Here is a 25,846-nt window from a genome sequence, read left to right as displayed (position 1 = left end):
TTTTTAGTAGAGAGGGGGTTTCACCTTGTTGATTAGGCTGGTCTCAAACTCCTGACCTCAGGTAATCCACCTGCCTCAGCCTCCCAAAGTGATGGGATTACAGGCTTGAGCCACCACACCTGGCCTAATTGCAGCACTTTGGGAGGCTGAGATGGGAGGATCGCTTGAGCCCAGGAGTTGGAGACCACCCTGGGCAACACAGTGAGATCCCATCTCTGTTAAAGAAGGGTGGGGAGATTCCTTCATTAATTTCCTCAGAAGTTAACCTGGAACTTGGCTTGAAAGGGAAAGGAGGTGTGTTCAGACGTCTGGATTGATGCCATTTGTGAATCTGACTTTCATGAAATTTCTTAAGTAACTCCACCCCACATAAAACAAATACAGACCAGGCATGGTGGCTCATGCCTGTAATTCCAGCACTTTGGGAGGTCGAGACAGGAGGATTACATGAGGTCAGGACTTCGAGACCAGTTTGGTCAACATGGTGAAATCCCATCTCTACTAAAAATACAAAATTAGCCAGGAGTGGTGGCACACACCTGTAGTCTCAGCTACTCAGGAGGCTGAGGCGGGAGAATCACCGGAACCTGGGAGACAGAGGTTGCAGTGAGCTGAGATTGTGCCACTGCCCTCCAGCCTAGGCAATAGAGTGAGACTCCATCTCAAAAAAAAAAAAAAAAAATGCTATGGAAAATCAAATCAGTGATGTGAATGAAAGAAAAAGTTAGTCTGCAGACACAAGTGGGGCCAGGCCTGTCAGGATTTTACACAATTGTGTTTGATTTCAGTCCCCCTCAACCACCTACAATAATGGAAAGGATTGTGATAGATATGAGGATATTCGTGTTTATTGATGGCAGAATTTGAAACATAATTGAGATAGGATCTAGTTTTTGTCACGTGAGGAGAAGTGTGCCAGGCATTAGGGAGGTTCCTTGGGTTACATCTGGGACTTAGAAATGAAAGGGGACTGTTCTTAGTTTTATTACTAGGGCTGTTATTAAGGATGAAAATTGATTAATAGGTTTGTGACAGGGACATGTGAGTAGAGAGTGGCCATTGCCCCTGGCCTCTGGACCCTGGCTGTGATTACACCTTCACTCCATGTTCTCCTCTTGGGCCTCCTGTCTCCCTTACTGAAAGGCTGCCTGGAGAGCCCCTCTCTCCCCAGGTTTATGCTGCTGAAGCCCTCCTCTAAAAGCACGTGTGGAAACCCCTTCCCTATCGTTTGCTGTACAGTCCAGGAGACAGTGTGGGCTGATACATCAGGTACAGGGCCTGTGTTGCCAGCATTGCTGGAGGCACTGGGGTTTGGTGTGGGCTCTTCAATTCAGGGTCTTCACATTTTTCTCTCTTTCTCTTGCAGAGGACGGTGTGGAAGTATTTATATTATAAAACAAAACCAGCCCTGGCATCATTTACAACTTTCATGACATTTAGTTTTCTTCCATATCCTGCAAATGGGGATTATGCTCTGAGAGCAAAACTGGGTCCCATGACTGTATCATTTGGGGAGGGAGGGAAGGCATGGGGGAAAGAGGGAGAGAGAGAGAGAATGTGAATGCACAGCTTTGAGAGGGACTGTTTTTCCTATAATAATTGCCTTCACTTGGATAAGGCTAAATACCTGCTGGCTTTGAGTTTTTCTCCTTGGAAAATCCTGCTGTGAGAAGCCATCCAACATCTTGTACCTAGATTTTAATGTCGTCATTTCTCCTTCGTTTGTATCCACTTCTCACCCTCTGAAACCTGGCATCATCTCCACCACTCCCTGCAGCTGCTCTCTCAATGCCCCCAGCCTTTGCTTGCCTGGCATTCTGTAAATTCTGAACAACTGGCTCCCGCCCCTCTTGCAGCACTCTCTCCCCATGGCTGCCGGCCGTGTGCTCCAGGTTTCCCTTCTACCTGCCTGACAGTCCGTTTGCTGCTTCCATGACAGCCTCCCATTCCTCCTTCCAGCTGTTAAATGTTGATGGCCCTTGGGTGCCCTATCCTGGACCGTCTTCTCTGTCCTTACAGCCTCCTAGATGGTCTTTCCCCTTCGTCACCATCTTCCCACTCCTGATGTTCAAATCTATAGCCCAGGACTTGCTGAGGTGCAGCCAGTTACCTCCTCAGACTCCACTCAGAGGTCCTAAAGCCCTGAACCCCAGTGCGTCCAAGACGAGACTCGCATCTTCAGCCCTGCTTGGCTCCCTGAGTAGATGGTCCCTTCAGCACCCAGTTTCATAAGGTAGAAACTGGGGTGATGTTTCTTTCTTGTTCCCGTCATCCGTTCATTCATCAGGCCCTACCAGCTGCTCACTTGTGTAGAATTAGCCCAGTGCTAATTGCCTGCACAGGCCACCTTCATCTCTTACCTGGACCTGTCCTGGGTCTCTCCACCTCCAGCGTTGCCACCCCCACCCCATCCCCATCCATTCTCCACACCATGGCCATATTTTTTTTTTTTTATTTTTTTTATTTTATTTTATTTTTTTTTGAGACGGAGTCTCGCTCTGTCGCCCAGGCTGGAGTGCAGTGGCCGGATCTCAGCTCACTGCAAGCTCCGTCTCCCGGGTTCACGCCATTCTCCTGCCTCAGCCTCCCGAGTAGCTGGGGCTACAGGCGCCCGCCACCTCGCCCGGCTAGTTTTTTTTTTGTATTTTAGTAGAGACGGGGTTTCACTGTGTTAGCCAGGATGGTCTCGATCTCCTGACCTTGTGATCCGCCCGTCTCGGCCTCCCAAAGTGCTGGGATTACAGGCTTGAGCCACCGCGCCCGGCCCATATTTTTATTAGTACTTTCTGTGCCCCTGGACCTCTGCCACATCACTGCCCTAAATTATTTGTGACTACTCCTTGCCAGACTCCTTGATGTGACTTGACAAACCCTCTCAGCAGGGCCAGCCCCGCCTGTTTCTGCAGAATAATCCTTGAATTCCTACCTCCCACCTTCAGCCCCGTCTCCCCATGTCCCTAGTCGGCGTGCAGTCCCTGAGCAGGCCATGCTCACTCCGTCCCCTCGTTCCTTTGCTGTTGCTGTTCCTGCCACCCTACGTGGAACACTCTCGTCCTCCCCTCTGCTGTGCAGGCCTGAAGGTGTCAGCTGACAGGCCACTCCCCAGGAAGCCTCCCAGCTTTGTGCATGCTCTTCCAGCAGGCGCGTGGCACCATGTGTTTGCCTCCTGAGAGTGCCCATCACGCGACTGATGCACTTACCTGGTTCCTCCAATAGACTCAGATGTCTAGGGGCAGAGGCTGCTTTTGCTCGCCAGTATGTCCCTAGCACCCAGGAGCGCCTGGTACATAGTGCATAACCTCAGATCTTTTATCCATACAGTGAATGAATGGATCCATCATATAGCATTCATTCTCTATCTGTTACATACTGCTGTGTCTCATGGACTATACTATAATAAATTTATTATAAATGCAATGGGAACTCAAAAGTGCCAGAATCCTCAGAGAAAGGGAGCCAGGGTGAATCCTGACTCTAGTAATCCTTTAGGTTATAATCTATTCTGGAAGCATGAGTGTCTCTATAGTTGAGAGTTTATCCTTCAAGTGCTTTGGAAGCATCCATAGAGTTATCCCATATCTGTCTTTTTGGGGGCCATCAAAGCTCATGCAGTCTGTGTCCCATGCCATCCTGGACTGCAGGGGTGCCCTCTGGCTTCCGTCTCCTCAGTGCTGCCGCCTGTCTTCGGTGCTGTCAGTGTCTGCCTGGCACTTTCCCCATCACCCTCTTTAATCCCATTATAGATCTTAATTGCATGCATTCTAGGTCTTTCTAAGTGTTGCTCATCCTGACTTCAGAACTTGCCCTTCAAGCTGTCATTTATCTAAATAAATCACCTCTATCAGCTGCTTTTGTGTGATTTGCCACTCTTCTCAATGTAAGGTACAGAAAAAGAAATTATAGTTCATTGCAGCTTTCATCTCCTTGGGGCTCTGCTGTTCTCAGAGTATGAGGACCAAGCTCCAGGCCACTAAGAGACAGAACCTCTTAGGCCCGGCTCTACTGGTCCATGTTGGAACCCAGGAGAGCCTCAGGGAGACACTTCCCTCTTCCTCGGACATATGCTGAAGCAGCTTCCTAACCCCTGTGGGCCCTTGTTGAGGGCAGGAACTGTGTGTTCATCTTGTCCCCCAGACACATGCCAGTTTCTGAAATAAAGGGAGGTATTCAGTATAAGTTTGTGGAATCAGCAGAAGAAAGGAGGGAGGAAGGGGCAGAATTGAAAATATGAGGGCCGGGCGCGGTGGCTCAAGCCTGTAATACCAGCACTTTGGGAGGCCAAAATGGGCAGATCACGAGGCCAGGAGATCAAGACCATCCTGGCTAACGCGGTGAAACCCCATCTCTACTAAAACATACAAAAAACTAGCCGGGCGAGGTGGCGGGCGCCTGTAGTCCCAGCTACTCGGGAGGCTGAGGCAGAAGAATGGCGTAAACCCGGGAGGTGGAGCTTGCAGTGAGCTGAGATCCGGCCATTGCACTCCAGCCTGGGCGACGGAGGAAAAACAACAAAAAAAAAGAAAATATGAGATATCAGATTCCCTTTCAGGGCAAAAAGTTAGATGGTGTCAAGTGGAGGATTTCGTACATGGGCTTATTGCTCCTTCATATGTCTGAAATTTCCTCCCAGGGAGTATCTGATATACTAGAAGAATCTGATATCATAAATACTGAAATAAATACCATAAACTGGAAGGGTTTCCAATAAGGTTAGAAATAAAATCAGGACAGTTATATAACAGGAAGCATCTCAGGATACCCTTAAGGACTGCAGCTCTCAGGAGGACAAAACAGCTTTCTGAAGAAATCCAAAGTTATGAACAGCTCTAGCAGTAGCTTCTTAATATTAGTATGCATTGCTCTCATTTTGAAACACAAACTGTGTAGATCTGAGTGTCTTATTATCTTCTCTCCCCCTGCCCCTAAAACTATCCCATTTATGTTGCTGGGGATTGTTTGTTTTTTGTTTTTGTTTTTGTTTTGAGATGGAGTCTTGCTCTGTCACCTAGGCTGGAGTTCAGTGGCACAATGTTGGTGCACTGCAACCTCCGCCTCCCAGGTTCAAGCAATTCTCCTGTCTCATCCTCCCGAGTAGCTGGCACTACAGGCACCTGCCACCACACCCAGCTAATTTTTTGTATTTGTAGAAGAGATGGGGTTTCACCGTGTTAGGCAGGATGGTCTTGATCTCCTGACCTCGTGATCCGCCCACCTCGGCCTCCCGAAAGCTGGGATTACAGGCGTGATACTGCACCGGCCCTTGCTGGGTTTTAGTAGCGTAGGAATGTCTCTGGTTTTTGTTTGTTTGTTTTTGCCCCTTCCCCTACTCCTAATGCATTAATACTATTTGGTATTGGTTTTAGAGCAGATAATAAATGGGTTTTTATCTCATATGCCAATTTCAGTAGATTGGTTGTGGCTCACTGGACTGTTGAGAAGGATTTGGAAGCCGAATCTAAGTTCAGCGGGGGAGAGTTCTGTGGAGGCTGGGGGTTGGAGGGTAGCACTGTGCATGCCAGGCCTGTGCCAAGTGTGTTCTGGAGGACAGTAAGTGATGAGAGCAGGACGTGGCATCCTTCAGGTTTTGACTTAAATCAGAGTCAGCTGAAGTTATTTTAATGTCATTTTCATGTCAGAGCCTGAAATTGTTGGTTTTCAGATCTTGTTCTGTGGCTGATTGTAGTATCTTAGTGAATAGTAGGGAGAAAAATAGAGCTGAATATTTTAACAGTGTTGAGACCTTTTCTCTAAACTGTTGCCATCTGATGCCTGATACTAAATTGGACTTCATGACCATAAAAGGGGCAGGAATGGGAGACTATTTGAAAAGTCCCTCCAGTATAAATATTTATCATGGTTATTTCAGAGGCAGATTAGGCTTCTGAAATTTGAGCTACAACTGGATAGTCCTAACTTAGCATATAAGTTGCTGTCCAAACTGGTGACCTGGAATCTAGATTTGCACAGTGGCAATCAAAATGTGCTGAGGAGTGGCCAATGGCCTTGACCTGCCACCAGGCATATTTCATGAATGACAGTCCGTTACATAATTCATGTAGCACCTTTCACCAAGGGAGGATCCACCCAGCCATCTTGTTTGAGGCATTCTTTTCAGAAGGAGAAACCAAGGCATGGCCTTTGCTATTACCCATTCAGGCTGGAATGTGTGAGCTATGATAGCAACTTGGCCTGAAGGCCTCCAGGCCTGGTCAGCAAATAAATTCCTTGAGCGCTTTCCATGTGCCAGTTGACACCACAAAAATGTAATTATGAGCAAGAATGTCTCAGTCCCCAGCCTCAAGGAGCTTCCATGCTTGTTGGGAAGAGACAGACAAAAGCACCCCAATAAACTCATGCTTCAAGGTAGCACAAAGACCACTGAAGAAAATAACATATTGTGACCTGGGATGCTGGTTTAACTCGGGTGTCCAGGGAAGGTTGCTTGGAGGAGATGACATTCCCAGTTAGACTGGAATGAGGGGATGAGACAGATGGTGTTGGAAAGATCCTGGGGAAGACCCCTCCAAGCCAGAGAAACAACAAAAGCAAACCTGCCTAAGAGATGAAACAAAAGCCAACGGGGTTGGAGCAGAGAGAATGCCCACACTCCTGTCCATTAGCCTGGATGTTTGCTAATTTGTTGTTTGTTTTGTTTTTTTGGTGGGTTTTTTGTTTTGTTTTGTTTTGTTTTTTGAGACAGAGTCTCGCTCTGTCACCCAGGCCGGAGTGCCTGGTGCGATCTCAGCTCGCTGCACCCTCTGCTTCCCGGGCTCAAGCGACTTTCCCACCTCAGCCTCCTGAGTAGCTGGGATTACAGGCGCCCGCCACCAAGCCTGGCTAATTTTTGTATTTTTAGTAGAGACAGGGTTTCACCATGTTGGCCAGGCCAGTCTCAACTGTGAAGGTCTGTAGCTTCACTCCTGAAGTCAGCCAGACAATGAACCCACCGGCAGGAACAAACAACTCCAGATGTGCCGCGTTTATGAACTGTAACGCTCACCACCAAGGTCTGCAGCTTCACACCTGAAGTCAGCGAAACCATGAACCCATCAGAAGGAAGAAACTCCGGACACGTCCAAACATCAGAAGGAACAAACTCCGGACACACCATCTTTAAGAACTGTAACACTCACCGCGAGGGTCTGCGGCTTCATTGTTGAAGTCAGCGAGACCAAGAACCCACCAATTCCGGACAGGTTGTGATGTTGTCCAGGCTGCTCCTGACCTCCTGAGCTCAAGCAATCCTCCTGCCTTGGCCTCCCAAAGTGCTGGGATTACAGGCATGAGCCACTGCATTGGCCCTCTAGAACTTTTTCTTTATCCTAAAGTGAAATTCCATAATTTTTAAATAATACCTCTCCATTCTCCTTCTCCCTCAGTCCCTGGTAAGCACCATTCTGTTCCTGGAAAGTTCCAGTGCAGACCCCAAAAGAGGGTTCTTGGACCTTGTGCAAAAAAGAATTTGGGGCAAATCTATAAAGTGAAAGCAAGTTTATGGTAAAGTAAAGGAATAAAGAATGGCTGGCTAAGGTCAAGCGCAGTGGCTCACGCCTGTAATCCCAAAACTTTGGGAGGCCTAGGTGGGTGGATCACTTGAGGCCGGGAGTTCAAGACCCATCTGACCAACATGGTGAAACCCAGTGTCTACCAAAAATACAAAAATTAGCCAGATGTAGCGGCGCATGCCTGTAAAACCAGATACTCGGGAGGCTGAGGCAGGAGAATGGCTTGAACTCAGGAGGTGAAGGTTGCAGCGAGCCAAGATCACGCTACTGCATTTCAGCCTGGGTGACAGAGTGAGACTGTCTCAAAAAAGAAAAAAAATGGCTAGCTATTTTTATGGTTATTTCTTTATTATATGCTAAATAAGGGGTCGATTATTTATGACTTTTCTAGGAAAGGGGTGGGCAATTCCCAGAACTGAGAGTTCCTCCCCTTTTTAGACCATATAGGGTGACTTCCTGATGTTGCCATGGCACCTGTAAACTGTCATGGTGCTAGTGGGCGCGTCTTTTAGCACTAATGCATTATAATTAGTATGTAATGAGCAGTGAGAGTGACCAGAGGTCACTTTTGTGGCCATCTTGGTTTTGGTGAGTTTTGGTCAGCCTCTTTACCACACCCTCTTTTATCAGCAAGATCTTTAGGACCTGGATCTTGTGCTGACCTCCTATCTCATCCTGTGACTTAATGCCTATCCTCCTGGGAATACAGCCCAGTAGGCCTTGGCCTTATTTTACCCCGCCCCTATTCAAGATGGAATCACTGTGGTTCAGATGCCCCTGACAATTCTACTTTCTGCCTGTGTGAATTTGACTACTCTTAAGATACCTCATGTAAGTGGGATTGTATAGTATTTGTCTTTTGTGGCCGGCTTATCTCACTTAGCATGTCTCCAAGGTTCATCTGTGGTGTGGCATGTATCAGAATGTTCTTTGTTACGGATATGTAATATAGTCCATTAAAAGTATGTACTCGGGGGGAGGGATTGCATTGGGGAGTTATACCTGATATAAATGATGAATTGATGGGTGCTGACGAGTTGATGGGTGCAGCACACCGACATGGCACAAGTATACATATGTAACAAACCTGCACGTTATGCACATGTACCCTAGAACTTAAAGTATAATAATAAAAAAAAAAAGTATGTACTCCATTTTGCTTATTCATTCATCTGTTGGTAGACATTTATGTTGTTTCTACCTTTTGGCTATTGTGCATAATGCTGCTGTGAACATTGGTGTGCAATTACCTATTCGAGTTCCTGCTTTCAATTCTTCTGGGAATATACTTAAAAGTGAAATTGCTGGATCATATGGTAAAAATTACTTTCAAATGTAGAAACATTTTAAATACTTTCAAAACGGTCATTTTGATTTAAACAAAAGGTCACCTTAAGATGTCAGGTGACATAGAAACGCAGGATGAAATTTCAGCCTTTTGTTCTTGCGACTTGTTTGATGATCCTTGGTGACATGAAATGATTTGTTTTTCAAGTGTGGTTTTGATTTTTTTCTTACAGCATCAAGCTGCTAGCTGTGCAAGAACTGCTTGACAGAGAGGCCTTGGAAAAGGTAAATATTTTACTCTTCCTTCTACATTCATAAACCAAGAACAGAGGGCCACGCATAAGAAAAATTCAACTCCTTGTCACCAGAGACAGCCCCTACTGAAAAGATGGTCAGTTATTTTGTATTCCTGACAGTCATGCAGAATTTTAACCTCAGCCCCCTACCTTGCTGACATTGTGTTCAAGCCTACAAACTCTGGGTTGTGTGGGGGTTGTGCGAAAGGCAGAGGCTCGCGCTGCAGGGGGCCATACTCTGGAGGAGGCTTTCTGTGCTTTCAGCCATTAGGAGCCAGAGGCCTCACGCGTTCCGGAGTCTGTGCTGGCCACCTCACTGCATTTCTGCTTGCTGTGTGTTACTATCTGGGTGTAGGGATGCTGGAATTGAGACCCAGTGACTTGCCCAAGGCAAATGAACTAAGTAGAAGAGTGATGATTTGAATCCCAATAGTTCCATTTCCAAAACCGGTACTTCTCTATTCAGTAGTCAAGTTCATGAGTTTTTATCTCTTTTTAGGCTACTACTGAGGATTGGGAAACTGCCTCCCTGCCCCCAAACTGATGTTTTTTAGCAGAGATGGAATTTCACCATGCTAATGTTTCACTGTGCCCTGGAAGAGACCCCCATCGTGTCTCGGCTTTCTGTATTCAAGTCAAGCCTGGGGTTGGGGATTTTTTGCCAGTTGTGGGTTTAAGTTTGGCATGTGTGGTGGGGTGGGCTCCACAAAAAGGGCTGAGTGGGCACCGAGGAAGCCAGGGCTCCCTACTTGCCCATCAGGGGCCTCCCAACTGATACCAAGCTCTCAGACCCTGGGGAGCTCAGGACTCTTCCTGCATGTGTCGCTGCGGGTGATAATTAGAATCTGTGATGCTAACATGAAGCAACAGCACCCAAACAATACTCATTTATTTTTGGTTAGAGAGACAAGCACTTGAACTATATTCGTTTATTTTTGGAATTTGAAATATTTGAGGGGGCCAGGTGAGGTGGCTCTGCCTGTAGTCCCAGCACTTTGGGAGACTGGAGGGTTGCTTGAGCCCAAGAGTTTGAGACCAGCCTGGGCAACATAGTGAGACCTCATCTCTTCAGAACATCAAGAAATTAGCCAGGTGTGGTGGTCCCAATTCCATGGGAGGCTGAGGCAGGAGGATCACTTGAGCCCGGGAGGCTGAAGCTACAGTGAACCAAGATCATGCCACTGCACTCCAGCCTGGAAGTGAGAGCAAAAGACCCCATCTCAAAAATAAAATGTTTGAATTAGTAGTCAGTCTGCTGGTTGACACTAAGACAAATAGAGTATTTAAAATGAACACCAACCAGTGATGTGAGGGGAGAATGGGGCCTGAGCACTACTTTGGATTCGACGTCCCCTCAGCCTCATTTCTATCTTGGGTAAACCAAGGATAGAGCTGCTGCCTGACCTCAGAGAGGCAAAGCGAGAAGCAAATGAGTTAATGTAGCAAAAGGGCTTTCTAAATGCCAAACCACTCTACTCATATTAGTTCTTAATTACTTATATTAATTCTTAATATGCATTCAGCCATTAAAACATAGTGGGTCAGGCTATAAAAGACATCACTGGGCCAAATGGCAGCATTGGATGTGGATAGTAAATGAGATGAAGGTATTGTATTAACATTTCCTGAAGTTGATAATTGGCTTGTGATCATGTAAGAGAATGGCCTTGTTCTTAGGCAGTGGTTCCCAACCTTTTTGGCACCCGGGACCAGTTTCCTGGAAGAAAAATTTTCCACAGACCTGGGTTGCGGGGATGGTTTCAGGATGAAACTGTTCCACCTCGGATCATCAGGCATTAGATTCCCGTAAGGAGAGCACAACCTGGGGACCCCTGTTCTTAGGAACTAACACAGGAGTATTTAGGAACAAAGGGGCATGGTTATCACTTACTCTCAAATGATTCAAGAAAAAGATATAGTGACATATATATATCAGACATATATGCTGACGTGTATATATAGAGAGAAAGATGAGACTAACTCATCAAGTAAATGAGGCAAAATACAAACAATTGATCCTTCTGTGTAGAGGGGTATGTGAGTTCGTTATATGTTCTTGAAACTTTTTTAGTTTCCCCCCTCAAAAAATTGTCATCTTAGTATTCATTATGGTTATTTGTTTTATTTCTCAATTTAAAAAAAAAACGTCAGATGGCTGGGTGCGGTGGCTCATGCCTGTAATCCCAGCACTTTGGGATGCCAAGGCAGGCAGATCACGAGGTCAGGAGTTCGAGACCAGCCTGGCCAGCATGAGGAAACCCTATCTCTACTAAAAATACAAAAAATTAGCTGGGCATGGTGGTGCACACCTGTAGTCGCAGCTACTCAGAAGGCTGAAGCAGGAGAATTGCTTGAACCTGGCAGACAGAGGTTGCAGAGCCGAGATTGCACCATTGCACTCCAGCCTGGGCAACAGAGCAAGACTCTGTCTCAAAATTAAATAAATAAATAAATAACCAACCATCAGACAAAGCTGGCAAATGTGGAGCTTAGTGCTGGGGTATATCAAGGATATCAGTATAATAAAAATGCAGGTGCCAAAAATGGTTATGGCTGGGCACAGTGGCTCACGCCTGTAATCCCAGCACTTTGGGAGGCTGAGGCGGGTGGATCATTTAAAGTCAAGAGTTCGAGACCAGCCTGGCCAATATGGTGAAACCCCATCTCTACTAAAAATACAAAACTTAGCCAGGCTTTAGTAGCGTGTGCCTGTAATCCCAGCTACTCAGGATTCTGAGGCAGGAGAATCGCTTGAGCCTGGGAGGCAGAGGTTGCGGTGAGCCCAAATTGCGCCATTGCACTCCAGTCTGGGCAAGAGAGTAAGACCCTGTATCAAAATAAAATAAAATATAATAAAATAAAATAACAGTTACGTCTTTTGAGCTGTGTGTACACCTGATTTAGAGAGGCTGCTGAACCAACCCAATCTGTTAGTATTAACTACTTGCAAAACCTAACAGAGAAGTAGGGTCAGGGCTTGCTGTGGCTGGTGGCGGAGCCAGTCGTGCTGCCCTGAGGATTTGATTTTGATGCTGAGGCTGCAGTGGAGCAGGCCCTAAGCCCACCTTCCTAACTCGATTATCTTGGATTACTTACTTTCTCGTGCCTTAGTTTCCCAGTTTCTAATTCTAATTCTTAACTCACAAAGGTTTTAAGATGACTAATTAGGTAGTTCATGTAAAGGACTTCAACATTGTGCCTGGCACTCAGTGATCTCCAGTGGTTAGCTGCTGCCTGTATTCTTTTCTCTTCTTCCTCCTCCTCTCCCACCCTGATTCTCTCTCCCCAAGTCTACTGATTATTTTTTTTTTTGTTCCCCCCATCTCAAAATATGACCAGTAAGAAGCTTTACAAGATGGTCTCAATATGCACAGGGGCCAGCAGGGAGCCAAATTCACTGAGTTTCCTCCTCCTTCCTTCTATTCATTCATTCATTCATTCCCTTATGCTACAGGCATTTGTTGAGCTTCCAGTGTGCCAGGCAAGTGGCAAACATTTCTTGAGAAGTTCAAAAGCAAACAGTCATCATGAGCTTGATAGCCAGTTACATTTTGAGTGACATACGATATATTACCTGGCATAGTGCTATTTTGTGCATCAAGATTGGTCCAGTTGAGGCCAGGCGCAGTGGTTCACACCTGTAATCTCAGCACTTTGGGAGGCCGAGGTGGGCAGATCACCTGAGGTCAGGAGTTTGAGACCAGCCTGACCAACATGGCAAAACCATGTCTCTAATAAAAATACAAAAAAAAAAAAAAATAGCCAGTGTGGTTGTGGGTGCCTCATAGCTACTCAGGAGGCTGAAGCAGGAGAATCTCTTAAACCTGGGAGGTGGAGGTTGCAGTGAGCCGAGATCACGCCACTGCACTCCAGCCTGGGCAACAGAGTGAGACTGTCTCAAAAAAAAAAAAAAAAAAAAAAAGATTGGTCCACTTGATATGCTGGAATAAGATGAGTTCCTAAAGGGCCTCGTGACTTACAGATTCCCTTCCACCTGGACTGATTAAAGAGCCACCAAGAAAAGTTATTTGTCAAATGTAGAGCTTTGCCACTCAAAGTGTGGCCCACAGACCTGCAGCATTAGAAGCCTGTTAGAAACGTAGAATCTCAGCTCCCTGAATTCAGACCCCCTGAATCAGAGCTGCATTCTAAAAAGCCCCCAGGTGATTATGTGTTCGAAAGTTCAAGAATGCTGCTGTAGAGTATCATTTATTATCACCATCACTATTATTCACTAGTCAGAAAGAATCTATGAGTTGTCAATTTGACTTTTATGGCCAATTAAGCTCTTTTTCTTTTTCTTTTTTTTTTTTTTTTAGCACAAAGAGAGAGGAAGTAAACATAGTCATTCTATTTGTGAGAACCCAGTTTTTATTTTTAGTTCACTTGCATCTTCCTTTCATTAAGAAAATAGTCTTAATAATAGGTAGAGCCAGCAAAAAAGGGCTCAGTTAGACACACATTCTGCAAACCTCAAACCTCTTTTACTGCCATGCAGCTGAGCTTCAAATGACAACCTGCCTTTGAGTTTTGTAATCACTGAACTCCCAACACCCAGCTGTGATAGAGCTGGTCGCTTCTAGCCAGATAGTCCCAACAGTTGGGACCTGCACATGCCTCCTCTTTTAAGATGGAAGCTATTCTAAAGGGGCCATTTCCTTCACAAGTACTGGTAGATTAAATTTGAACAATAAAAGATTTAAATTATGTAAAACCTAATATAAAAAGCTAAAAAGAAGTAGCAGTCTTTTAGGGTCTCATAGAAAATAAGTGCTTTTTCTTGCTAATATTAGGCCTTGTTATTAGGATCTTAGTATTTTAACTTAAAATGACCAGCCATTTGCCTAAGCATTACTTGGTTTTAGGTAGACAGCCTTCCCATTTTTAGACGTGCCAAGGTTTTCCTGTTTTCTGCAGAGCCCAGAGCCAGCTCTGAGGAGGTTCCCAATTGGCAGAGCCGAGTTCTCCCAGTGTGGCCTCTGCTGAACTGCTCTGTCTGGCAGAGGATCTTCCCTGAAGACCCCGGCCCCTTTCCTAGTCTGTGAAACTGCTATCTGTGGTTCCTTCCCACTCTTCAATACCTGGGCTTCATTTTTCAGAGTTGATTTTTTTTTTTCGAGACGGAGTCTTGCCCTGTCGCCCAGGCTGGAGTGCGGTGGTATGATCTCGGCTCACTGCAACCTCCACCTCCTGAGTTCAAGCGATTCTCTTGCCTCAGCCTCCTGAGTAGCTGGGATTACAGGCATCTGCCACTATGCCCGGCTAATTTTTCTTTTTTTTTTTTTTTTTTTTGAGATGGAGTCTCACTCTGTTGCCCAGGCTGGAGTGCAGTAGTGTGATCTTAGCTCACTGCAACCTCCACCTCCCAGGTGCAAGTGATTCTCATGCCTCAGCCTGCCAAGTAGCTGGGATTACAGGTGCCTGCCACCATGCCCAGCTAATTTTTTTGTATTTTTAGCAGAGTTGGGATTTCACCATGTTGGCCAGGCTGGTCTCAATCTCTGGGCCTCAGGTCACCCACCCACCTTATTCTCCCACAGTGCTGGGATTATAGGCATGAGCCACTGTGCCTGGCCACAGTGTTGATTCTTGACAACATTGCGAAGAGGGGGATGTTTTGCCCTTGTGTACTCAGTTTTCTGGTATTTTCTCCACTTCCTTGCTTCAGTGATCCTTACTGTGTTTAGGGGCTTTCCTGTTTCATCTACCCTACTTACCATCAAATCACGTGTTCTGGGGAGAAGTGAATGGTGAACACAAGCCCAGTACATAGATACACAGGGACTCTAAGACATAGATCAGTAGGGTTCTAGTTTTTGCCTCTTATTCTTTGTCTTCATTTAGGTGCAGTAGATTGGATGGGAGGTGGGGGACCCTTGTGGGATCAGGCTTCTGAGTTTCTCTTTTCTCCTAACACTACACAGAGCCAGTTCCCAGACTAGTAAAAGTGACTTGTCACTTATTTTTAAAATGTCATAAACCATACAATTAACAATCTAAATTCCTCAACCAATTTCTTGTTTCGAAAAATGGTTAGAACCATGAGCAGATGATCTAAGATGTGTGAGTGTCAGTGCATGTGACATTGGTCTGAAAAAGTGTTTTGGATTTAGATGTGGTTTTTTTGGTCAAACATCCATTAGGTCCCAAGAGCAAGCACTTGCTGTAGGAAGGATACATGTCATGCAGTTCTCTGTTGTTTTTGCTTTGAGAGTGGGACACTTCTGTTTTTCTGAACTTAAGTCACAGGGACTTGTTTCCCAGGCTTTAAACACAGGCCCATCTAATGCCTTTAAATGTGGCATTTCATAAAAGGAAATAAAAATATTGGTACAGCTTGATTTAGAAAGATCATTTCTCAATGACCCTTTCAAATGGCTTCCTGCAAAGCCACAAACAATAGTTTGACCAGTCATTCCGGCTGGACCGTGGTAGGACCAGAGGGCGGACCTCTGGCTGACCCCACCTGAGACCAGTGCCTGCCTGAGAAGCTGCCTGTGTGAGCTGGGCCTTCAGGAGACACAGGCCACCCACCTGGTGGCCTGGCCAGTGCTGCCTCTCCCAGGCCATGACTCTGTTATAATTACAAGTCCACTGAGTTCATGCTGTGAGGGCAGAGGTAGGGGTTGAAGCCAGCCCTGCCATTTGCTAGCTGGGGAACCTGTGAGGCCAGGTACTGGCTAGCCTCAGTTTCTGTTTAACATGGAGCTTCACAATAATACCTATCCTGTTAGGATATTCTTATGAGAAGTAAGTGAGATGTGTGAAATAAAAGCCATTATGTATATCGTAATACCAGAGTGGCAGTAGCTGGTACTATCCCTTCTACTGCTAATTAGCTGCTGCTGTGGTCGTCATCATTGGCATCTCGTCCTTACTTCTCTCTGGAGAAGCCCAACTCAAGATCGATCTGTTGCCATTAAAAGATGTGAAAGAAGTTACATCCTCGCTGCTTCTTTTGCCAAATTGTCTAGGAAAAAATGCCTGTCAGTCCTCCCTGCTGCTATGGGGTTTTCTTGGAATTTCAGCTTTGGAGCCCAACTCCTAGTCTAGTTTTCCTGAAGATGGAGCAGACCTCTAAGACGTCTTAGAGTGCTTTACATGTGTGACGGAGTATGTGCATTTCATCAGCAAGCTTGGGACTAAAAAATACTGAACTTGGGCCGGGCGCAGTGGCTTATGCCTGTAATCCCAGCACTTTGGGAGGCCAAAGTGGGTGGATCACCTGAGGTCAGGAGTTTGAGACCAGCCTGGCCGATATGGTGAAACCCTGTCTCTACCAAAAATACAAAAATTAGCCAGGCGTGGTGGCAGGTACCTGTAATTCCAGCTACTCGGGAGGCTGAGGCAGGAGAATTGCTTGATCCCAGGAGGCAGAGGTTGCAGTGAGCTGAGATCACGCCGTTGCACTACAGCCTGGGTGACAGAGCAAGACTCCATCTCAGAAAAAAAAAGAAAAATTGAACTTGATGGATTAGTCAGGGAGTTTCCAGGCAAACCCTAGTGGTGCGCAACGTTAGAATGATAGCTTCCTGGGAATTTTCAGAAGGAAAGAGAATAAGCCATTTTCACATAGATGTGTGTGAATAACCTAAGAATGCAAAGTTCTTGTATCTGTAATTGGTGAGGGTGTTTTCTGAATATACACACATGTACATCCATAAACACTACCTCTCATTACGTGCTTTTGGAATGTTTTTCACTATGATTTGGACTTGCAATTAATTTAGTTTCTGCAACAATTGAGTGCTTGCTCTGTGCCAAAATTATACTATTTGCCAAGGGGGATAAAGTTATAAAGATACATTTGATTATAAAGATACATTTACATTTGAATGGCATAGAATCTCAGAATGTCAGAATCGAGAGAGACATTTAAAACCATCTAATCCAACCCTGTCATTTTGTAGACAGGACACTGAGGTCAAGGGAGTTGAAGTGCCCCCTGCCCAAGGTCCACAGCAGGTGCGTTGGTAATCCGGTACCCATCCCAGTGGACTGGGCTCCATTTCCCAGCTCCTTTAAGTGCAGCCAGCTGCTCATCTTCTATGATCTCATTTAATCTGGACATCAGCCTTAGCAGCCATAGCATCCAGCAGACTGGATGATCATATCTCCACATTTCCCAGGAGTGGGAGCAGGTCCATAGGATCAGTCCTGGCCCAGGTGATGGGGAACCAATGCCCAGGTCGTCTCATAGTGTTACTTGTAGCAAAACAGACTTGCACAGTTGGTGTTAGCCTCCTCCAGCAGGAGAGACAGAGAATGTGGGCTGGGGGATAGAGGAAGCAGAAGGAGGTTCTAGGTTCCAGATATGAACAATGTCAAAGGAGCACCTAAAAGTGAAGGAACACACAGGGTGTAAGGGCTGCCTGGAGACCATCTACTTAGCAGGTTATGGGAGCCATGAGGACATGTGAGAGGATGGAAAACGTGGATTGGACACACCCTTCATTTGGGCTTGGTGTCATAATGAATTGCTTCAAGAATCTTAACTTGTAATAATATATATACTTTAAGATACTCTTTTTTTTTTTTTTTGACAGAGTCTCACTCTGTCCCTGAGACTGGAGTGCAGTGGTGCAATCTCAGCTCATTGCAACCTCTGCCTCCTGAGCTCAAGCGGTTTTACCCCCTCAGCCTCCCAAGTAGCTGGGATTACAGGCTTGCACCACCACACCCAGCTAATTTTTTCTATTTTTAGTAGAGACTTGGTTTCACTGTGTTGCCCAGGCTGGTCTCAAACTCCTGGCCTCAAGTAATCCACCCACGTCGGCCTCCCAAAGTGCTGGGATTACAGGCATGAGCCATCACCCCTGGCCAGATACTCTTTTTTAAAAAAACACTGTGTTCTTTCAAAAATATCAGAATGAGATTCTTAGATCCCTTATTTATTTCCCCCCACCTCCGCCATACTTAGCCCTTCATGTAGTCAGAGCTGAATTTGAATACCACCTTAAGTGATCAATATTCATATATTTGTATAAATTTGCATTGGGTTAAGCCAGATCAGTGGCTAATCATGAGTAAACTCATTGTAATCACTTTCCCAGCTAAGTTTCTATCAGCAGGAAGCTGACAACTTCTTGAAAGCGCCGATGAGCAGAATTAGGGGTGGGTACCGTTGTGGAGCCCAGACTCCACTGTGTGGAATCTAACTCAGGCTCACTGCAGCCACCACAGGTGCCACCAGCTCCACTTCACAAACTCAGTGCTCAGGGTCCACCCAGCACCTTGCTGCCAGAAAGTGGACATTTTAGTGAATTATGGGCTAGGCGCCGTGGTTCATTGAACACACACACGCACGTTCATTACACACACGTGGTTCATTAAACACACACACACACATGCACACAGATTTTCTCCTTATTCTTTGAAAATCATCACAAGATACCAGGTATATTCAGGGACTCTCATTACCTTTTTTTTTTTTTTTTTATACTTTAAGTTCTAGGGTACATGTGCATAACGTGCAGGTTTGTTACATATGTATAATTGTGCCATGTTGGTGTGCTGCACCCATCAACTCGTCAGCACCCATCAATTCATCATTTGTATCAGGTATAACTCCCAATGCAATCCCTCCCTACCTTTTTCTTTTTATGAAAAGCTTTTCTTCTAAGAGAGCAAAAAGTAGAGTCCCCAAACAGGACTTTTAAATTGTCTTTAGTTCCCTCAGCTATCAAAGATAAGCAGATTAAACCATGAGGGTTCATTTTAAATTTATTACATTGGCGAAGTTTTAAAGCGTGATGTGTCACGGTGAAGTTGTGATGAAATCAGTGCCCCTGGCCACTGCTGGGGAGGGCAGGTGACCTGGTGCTGGCCTTTTCCAAGTTCTTGGGCAGTGCTTTTTATTAGCGTTAGCGATGTCCCCATCCTTTGACTTGTGATCCTGGTCCTGGGAGTATATCTTAAGGAAATGATCCATAAAAATGGAGAAATAATAAACATACTGTGGCATGCTTTATAATTATGAATAAGTGGGAGGCAGTTCAGTGCTGTGTAGGAAGGGAAAGGGTAAAAAACTCTGTGGTAGGTCTACCCAAGGGCCTAGTATATATCCATCAAAAATGATAAGATCTTTTAGCCTCATAGAAACGTGGTATAATATTTGCCATAAGGGAGAATAAGCCATTGTACCTACTGCGGTTACAACTACGTAAAACATATATTTATTCTTTGAACCAGGGTGTATTGAGTACCTCCTTTTGTCAGGGCTTGTTCTAGGCTGGAAGATGCCTACAGCTGTGGACAAGACCTTTCCCTTTCCTATCTCCTGTAGCTCGCACTGTAACTTAAGAGAAAAACCTTAGCAATGACGCAAATGTTCATTTAAATACAGTAGTAGTAAGTGCGTTGAGAAAACAAGTTGTCAAGAGGGAGGTCCTCACCTGATGTTCTTATGATATCAAAAAAATATTTAAAGCCAGGTGCAGTGGCTCACACCTGTAATCCCAACACTTTGGGAGGCTGAGGCAGGAGGATCACTTGAGCCCAGGAGTTGGAGACCAGCCTGGGCAACATAGTGAGACTATGTCTTTACAAAAAAGTTTTTAAAAATTAGCTGAGCATGGTAGCGTACACCTGTAGTCCCAACTACTCAGGAGGCTGAGGTGGGAGGATCACTTGAGCCCAGGAGGCCAAGGCTGCAGTGAGCCATGATTGTACCATTGCACTCCAGTCTGGGTGACAGAGCAAAACCCTGCCTCAAAAGAAAAAAAAATTAAAAATAATAATTATGTAACCTTTTTTCCATTTTCAGTTTTTAAAATCAATTTAATATTCCTAGACTGAATTTTTTAAGATCCCCTTGGCAGCTGTGACTGGAGGAGCAGGAGGAAGGGACTAGAAGGATGCAAGTGCACAGGGCTAGAAGGGTGGATGGTGCACGGAGATGGAGCCGCCCTGAGTGGCCCAGAATCCTGCACAGGAGACCCTTCTAGATCAGAGCAACCTATGGCCAGTCTGCAGGTGAAATCTGGCCCATAGCTTGTTTTTATAAAGTTTTATTGAAACACAAATGTACCCATTCAACTTATTGTCTGTGGCTGCTTTTACACGGTAACGACAGGTTAAGTTGTTGTGACAGAGACAGTATAGCCCATAAAGTCCAAAGTACATCTTATTTGGCCTTTTACAGAGTTAGAGTTTGCCAACTCTCGTTCTAGATCAGTGGTGCTTGGCTATTGACCCCTTTAAATATCAGATGAAAGCTTTATGCCCTCATCCCAGAAAGATGCATATATGTCGCTCTCCACACATAGAGGTACTCATTGAGTTTCCATATTCAGGAAGTCCCAGCTCTCTTGAAGCTTCCCCATGGAGCCCTCAGGTTCATACTTCTTGACACTAGTGGAGGTAGGATTCATTTCTTTACCCCCAAAATGTTGAAATAGCTTCACTCATCTACCAAATGAGATGAACCCAGTGAGGAAGTGAATCAACCCTTACCAGTGAGGTTTAGTGCCCAGTCAACAGGGGGGCCATTTATGTGGTTAGAGTCCAGTCAGATTTTAGATAATGTCATGTCCCACTGGCACAGAAACAACATCCCATCCATTCTGTTTCTTTGGCTTATGGTTTGACCCCATATGGGTTATTCTAAAGGAATTATCTGGCTTATAGACATCTATGCTCCCATTCTTAACCCTCTTCTTTCTAGAACCATTTCCTTCCTCTATAACTTCAGACAAATGTAGGTCTTCCTAAACCTCCAATTGTGCTGGCATTTGCCTTCCCGTCATTTTTGCCTCTGTCCTATTTCTCTTCTTTCCTCTACTGGTAGGTTTCTTTCTTCTTTTTTTTTTCTTTTTTTGAGACGGAATCTCGCTCTTGTTCCCCAGTCTGGAGTGCAATGGTACGATCTCAGCTCACTGCAACCTCTGCCTCCCGGGTTCAAGTGATTCTCCTGCCTCAGCCTCCCAAGTAGCTGGGATTACAGGCATGCACCACCTTGCCTGGCTAATTTTGTGTTTTTAGTAGAGACAGCGTTTCTCCATGTTGGTCAGGCTGGTCTTGAACTCCCAACCTCAGGTGATCCACCTGCCTTGGCCTCCCAGAGTGCTGGGATTACAGGTGTGAGCCACTGTGCCCGGCTCTCTACTGGTAGTTTTCTTAAAGGTAAATTCTCATCCTACACAGCCAGCCTTCATCCCTCCTCAACTCTCCTTAACTCTTAGGAACCTGGCCCCTGTCCCAGTTCATCTAACAAATCATAGCTCACCTTCCCCAACTTCTAACCTAACCCAAAGCATTTTAGTTTTCAAAAGTTTTTTGCTTTCTTGTATTAACAAGTATTACAAAATAATTTTATGTAGAATTTAAAATTATATATATGCAATTATTTTTTGGTAATTTCTGTATAGTTATTTGATTTTTATAATGAAAACATTGATTTTATGTTGAAATATATATTTTAATTTTGCAGCCACTTAGACGCAGTGATATGAATTCAGGAGTGAGAAAAGGAAATCGATCCTGCCTGGAGCTTAGCTTATGTAGGTCAGCTGAGCCGCTTGGGGAGCCTGCATCCACTGCCATCTTTTACTCACGATGGTCGTTTAATTAATTTTTCTTCATACTCTCTGAAAGTTTCATTACTTCTTAGTCTTCTTATTGATTCTGGATTTACCGAAGAAAAGAACAGAAGTCTTATAATATCCATGCGGATTACAGACTCAGGCAGAGGCCAAGGCAGGGCCTACACCAAGGGCAGAAAGGTCATTTCAGTCAGGCCTGAAGGTTTTGGTGGTGGAGTTGTCTTTTGCAGTTGTTCGGGTCTAAATGTGTACAGGAGAGCCAGGTTTATTCTGGCCGTGAAGAATCATGCTCTGCCCCGCTCCATGTTTTGCTGTGACTTCTATTACCATCAACTAGAGAGGGTTTTGCTGGCCTGTCATGGTGGCTCATAAATGATAGGCTGGTTTTGTGAACTTGTCTAGTCCATGGTTTAAGCATAGTGTGCCCATGCTAAAAACTTTTCCTGTGAGCTTTCTATCTCCTTGAGATGCCCTCCTTTTTCTGGGAGAGCATCTGGAGTTCACAGTTCTCATAATGACAGAGTAGCTTATGTCAGAATAACCTTCCCTCAAATAACAATAAAAGCACTAGGGAAAATGCACATGTGTATTTGAAGGTACCAAAGTGTGGCCAAAACAGGGAGAAACTGGAGGAGCTTCAGCCGCTGAGAGGAGGAACTAGCTGTTGGTGAGCTCTGCATTGATCTGGCTCTCCCTGTTACGGTACACCCCAGACTGTGGGGACAGGCAGAGCTCAGACAGAAAATGGAGGCCTCTGGTGTGGTAGCATGAGCGTTCTTTCCTTTTTTTGGATCAGTCTAGGTAAAGGTTTCTCCGTTTTTGCTAAATTTCTCAAAGAACATTTGGTTCCATTGGTTTTTCTGGGTTTTTTATTTTCCTATCCTCCATTTCATTAATTTCTGCTGTCATCTTTATGTTTCTCTTCTTCTCCTTCCTTTAGGTTTAATTTGATCTTCTTTGCCCAGTGTCTTAAGGTGGAAGCTTAGGTTATTGATTTGATATCTTTCTTCTTTACGTCTGTAAAGATCTGCTGCCATACATTTCACTCTAAGTACTGCTTTAGCTAGTATGTTGTATCTTAATTTTAATTCATCTCAGAGTATTTTTAGGTTTCCCTTGTGATTTCTCCTTTGACCCATTGGTTATTTACAAGTGTGTTATTTAATTTCCACAAATTTGTGAAATTCTTATGTTATTGATTTCTAATTTCATTCCATATCACTGTGGTCAGAAAACATATTTTGTTTGATTTCAATCCTTGTCAATGAATTGAGGCATGTTTTACAGCCTAGTGTAAGATCTGTCCCAAAGAATGTTCCATGTGCACTTCAGAAAAATGTGTATTCTGCTGTTGTTGGGTAGAGTCTTCTGTGATTATCCGGAGGTCCGGTTGGTTTATGGTGTATGTTGTAGTTCAAGTCTTTTATTTCCTTGTTGATCTTCTATCTGGTTATTCTGTTATTGAAAGTGGGTATTGAACTCTCCAGTTATTGTTGAATTGTTTTTTCCTTGAATTCTCTCAATTTTTGCTTTATGTATCTTGGAGTCCTGTTATTAGGTACACATATATTTATAACAGCTGGGTTTTTTAATTGATTCTTTTATTATGATAGGATGTTCCTCTTCATCTCTTGTAACAGACTTTTTTAAAGTCCATTTTTCTTACATTGTCACTTCAGCTTTCTTATAGTTGCTATTTGCATGATATACCTTTTTCCATCCTATTACATTCAGTTACTTGTATCTTTGCATCTTCAATGTGTCTCTTGTACACAGCGTATAGTTTTAATCCACTTATATTCTTTACCTTTCTGTTGGATTGTTCAGACCATTCACATTTAATGCTATTATTGCTGTAGTTGAACTTATATCTGCCATTTTACCTCTTGTTTTCTGTCTTATGTCTTTTTTTGTTCCTCTGTTCCTGATTACTTTCTTTTGCATTAAATGAATATTTTCTAAGATGGCATTTTAGTTATTTTAATAATTTTTAACTATACTTTCTTGAGTTATTTTCTTAGTGATTGAGCTAGGATTTACCATATGTATCTTTTTTTATTATACTTTAAGTTCTGGGATACGTGTGCAGAACAAGCAGGTTTGTTACATAGGTATACATGTGCCATGGTGGTTTGTGTACCCATCAACCCATCATCTACATTAGTTATTTCTCCTAATGCTATCCCTTCCCTAGACCCTGACTCCCTGACGGGCCCTGGTATGTGATGTTCCCCTCCCTGTGTCCATGTGTTCTCATTGTTCAACTCCCACTTATGAGTGAGAACATGTGGTGTTTGGTTTTCTGTTCCTGTGTTAGTCTGCTGAGAATGATGTTTTCCAGCTTCATCCATGTCCCTGCAAAGGCCATGAACTCATCCTTTTTATGGCTGCATAGTATTCCATGGTATATATGTGCCACATTTTCTTTATCCTCTGTCATTGATGAGCATTTGGGTTGGTTCCAAGTCTTTGTTATTGTGAGTAGTGCTGCAATAAATATACATGTGCATGTGTCTTTATAGTAGAATGATTTATAATCCTTTGGGTATATACCCAGTAATGGAATTACTGGGTAAAATGGTATTTCTGGTTCAAGATCCTTGAGGAATCGCCACACTGTCTTCCACAATGGTTTAACTAATATACGCTCCCACCAACAGTGTAAAAGCGTTCCTATTTCTTCACATCCTCTCCAGCATCTGTTGTTTCCTGACTTTTTAATGATCGCCATTCTGACTGGCGTGAGATGGCATCTCATTATGGTTTTGATTTGCATTTCTCTAATGACCAGTGATGATGAGCTTTTGTTCATATGTTTTTTGGCCACATAAATGTCTTCTTTTGAGAAGTGTCTTTTCATATCCTGTGACCACTTTTTGATGCGGTTGTTTGTTTTTTTCTTTTAAATTTGCTTAAGTTCCTTGTAGATTCTGGATATTAGCTCTTTGTCAGATGGATAGATTGCAAAAATTTTCTCCTATTCTGTAGGTTGCCTGTTCACTCTGATGTTAGTTTCTTTTGCTGTGCAGAAGCTCGTTAGTTTAATTAGATCCCATTTGTCAATTTTGGCTTTTGTTGTCATTGCTTTTGGTGTTTTAGACATGAAGTCTTTGCCCGTGCCTATGTCCTGAATGGTATTGCCTAGGTTTTCTTGTAGGGATTTTATGGTTTTAGGTCTTACATTTAAGTCTTTAATCCATCTTGAGTTAATTTTTGTATAAGGTGTAAGGAAGGGGTCCAGTTTCAGTTTTCTGCATATGGCTAGCCAGTTTCCCCAACACCATTTATTAAATAGGGAACCCTTTCCCCATTGGTTGTTTTTGTTAGGTTTGTCAAAGATCAGATGGTTGTAGATGTGTGGCTATTAATTACTGCCTCAATTTCAGAACTTGTTATTGGTCTGTTCAAGGATTCGACTTCTTCCTGGTTTAGTCTTGGGAGGGTGTATGTGTCCAGGAATTTATCCATTCCTTCTAGATTTTCTAGTTTATTTGCATAGAGGTGTTTATATTATTCTCTGATGGTAGGTTGTATTTCTGTGGGATCAGTGGCGATATCCCCTTTATCATTTTTTATTGTGTCTATTTGATTCTTCTCTCTTTTCTCCTTTATTAGTCTTGCTAGTGTTCTATCAATTTTGTTGATCTTTTCAAAAAACCAGCTCCTGGATTCATTGATTTTTTGAAGGGCTTTTTGTGTCTCTATCTCCTTCAGTTCTTCTCTGATCTTGGTTATTTCTTGCCTTCTATTAAATTTGTTTGCTCTTGCTTCTCTAGTTCTTTTAATTGTGATGTGAGGGTGTCAATTTTAGATCTTTCCTGCCTTCTCCTTAGGCATTTAGTGCTATAAATTTCCCTCTAAACACTGCTTTAGCTGTGTCCCAGAGATTCTGGTATGTTTTGTCTGTGTTTTCCTTGGCTTCAAAGAACTTATTTATTTCTGCCTTGATTTTGTTATTTACCCATTAGTTATTCAGGAGCAGGTTGTTCAGTTCCCATGTAGTTGTGTGGTTCTGAGTGAGTTTCTTAATCCTGAGTTCTAATTTGATTGCACTGTGGTCTGAGAGACTGTTTGTTATGATTTCTGTTCTTTTGCATTTGCTGAGGAGTGTTTTACTTCCAATTATGCGGTCAATTTTAGAATAAGTGTGATGTGGTGCTGAGAAGAATGTATATTCTGTTGATTTGGGGTGGAGAGTTTTGTAGATGTCTATTAG

At 44.0% G+C, this 25,846-nt stretch overlaps 1 protein-coding gene across 1 annotated transcript in view; it reads left to right on the top strand.

The window, feature by feature from the left end:
- Positions 1-25,846, top strand: part of EEPD1 (endonuclease/exonuclease/phosphatase family domain containing 1) — a 142,738-nt gene that overhangs the window by 73,232 nt on the left and 43,660 nt on the right. Inside the window, exon 3 of the mRNA XM_011950163.1 lies at positions 9,026-9,077. Within this exon, the coding sequence (XP_011805553.1) occupies positions 9,026-9,077 (52 nt within the window). The remainder of the gene's footprint in view (positions 1-9,025; positions 9,078-25,846) is intronic.

This window comes from Colobus angolensis, unplaced genomic scaffold (genome assembly GCF_000951035.1).
Source record: "Colobus angolensis palliatus isolate OR3802 unplaced genomic scaffold, Cang.pa_1.0 Scaffold302, whole genome shotgun sequence".
In the NCBI taxonomy this organism is placed as follows: Eukaryota; Metazoa; Chordata; class Mammalia; order Primates; family Cercopithecidae; genus Colobus; species Colobus angolensis.
The sequence above is the reverse complement of the archived record's forward strand: the minus strand, read 5'-3'. Positions and strand labels throughout refer to the sequence as shown.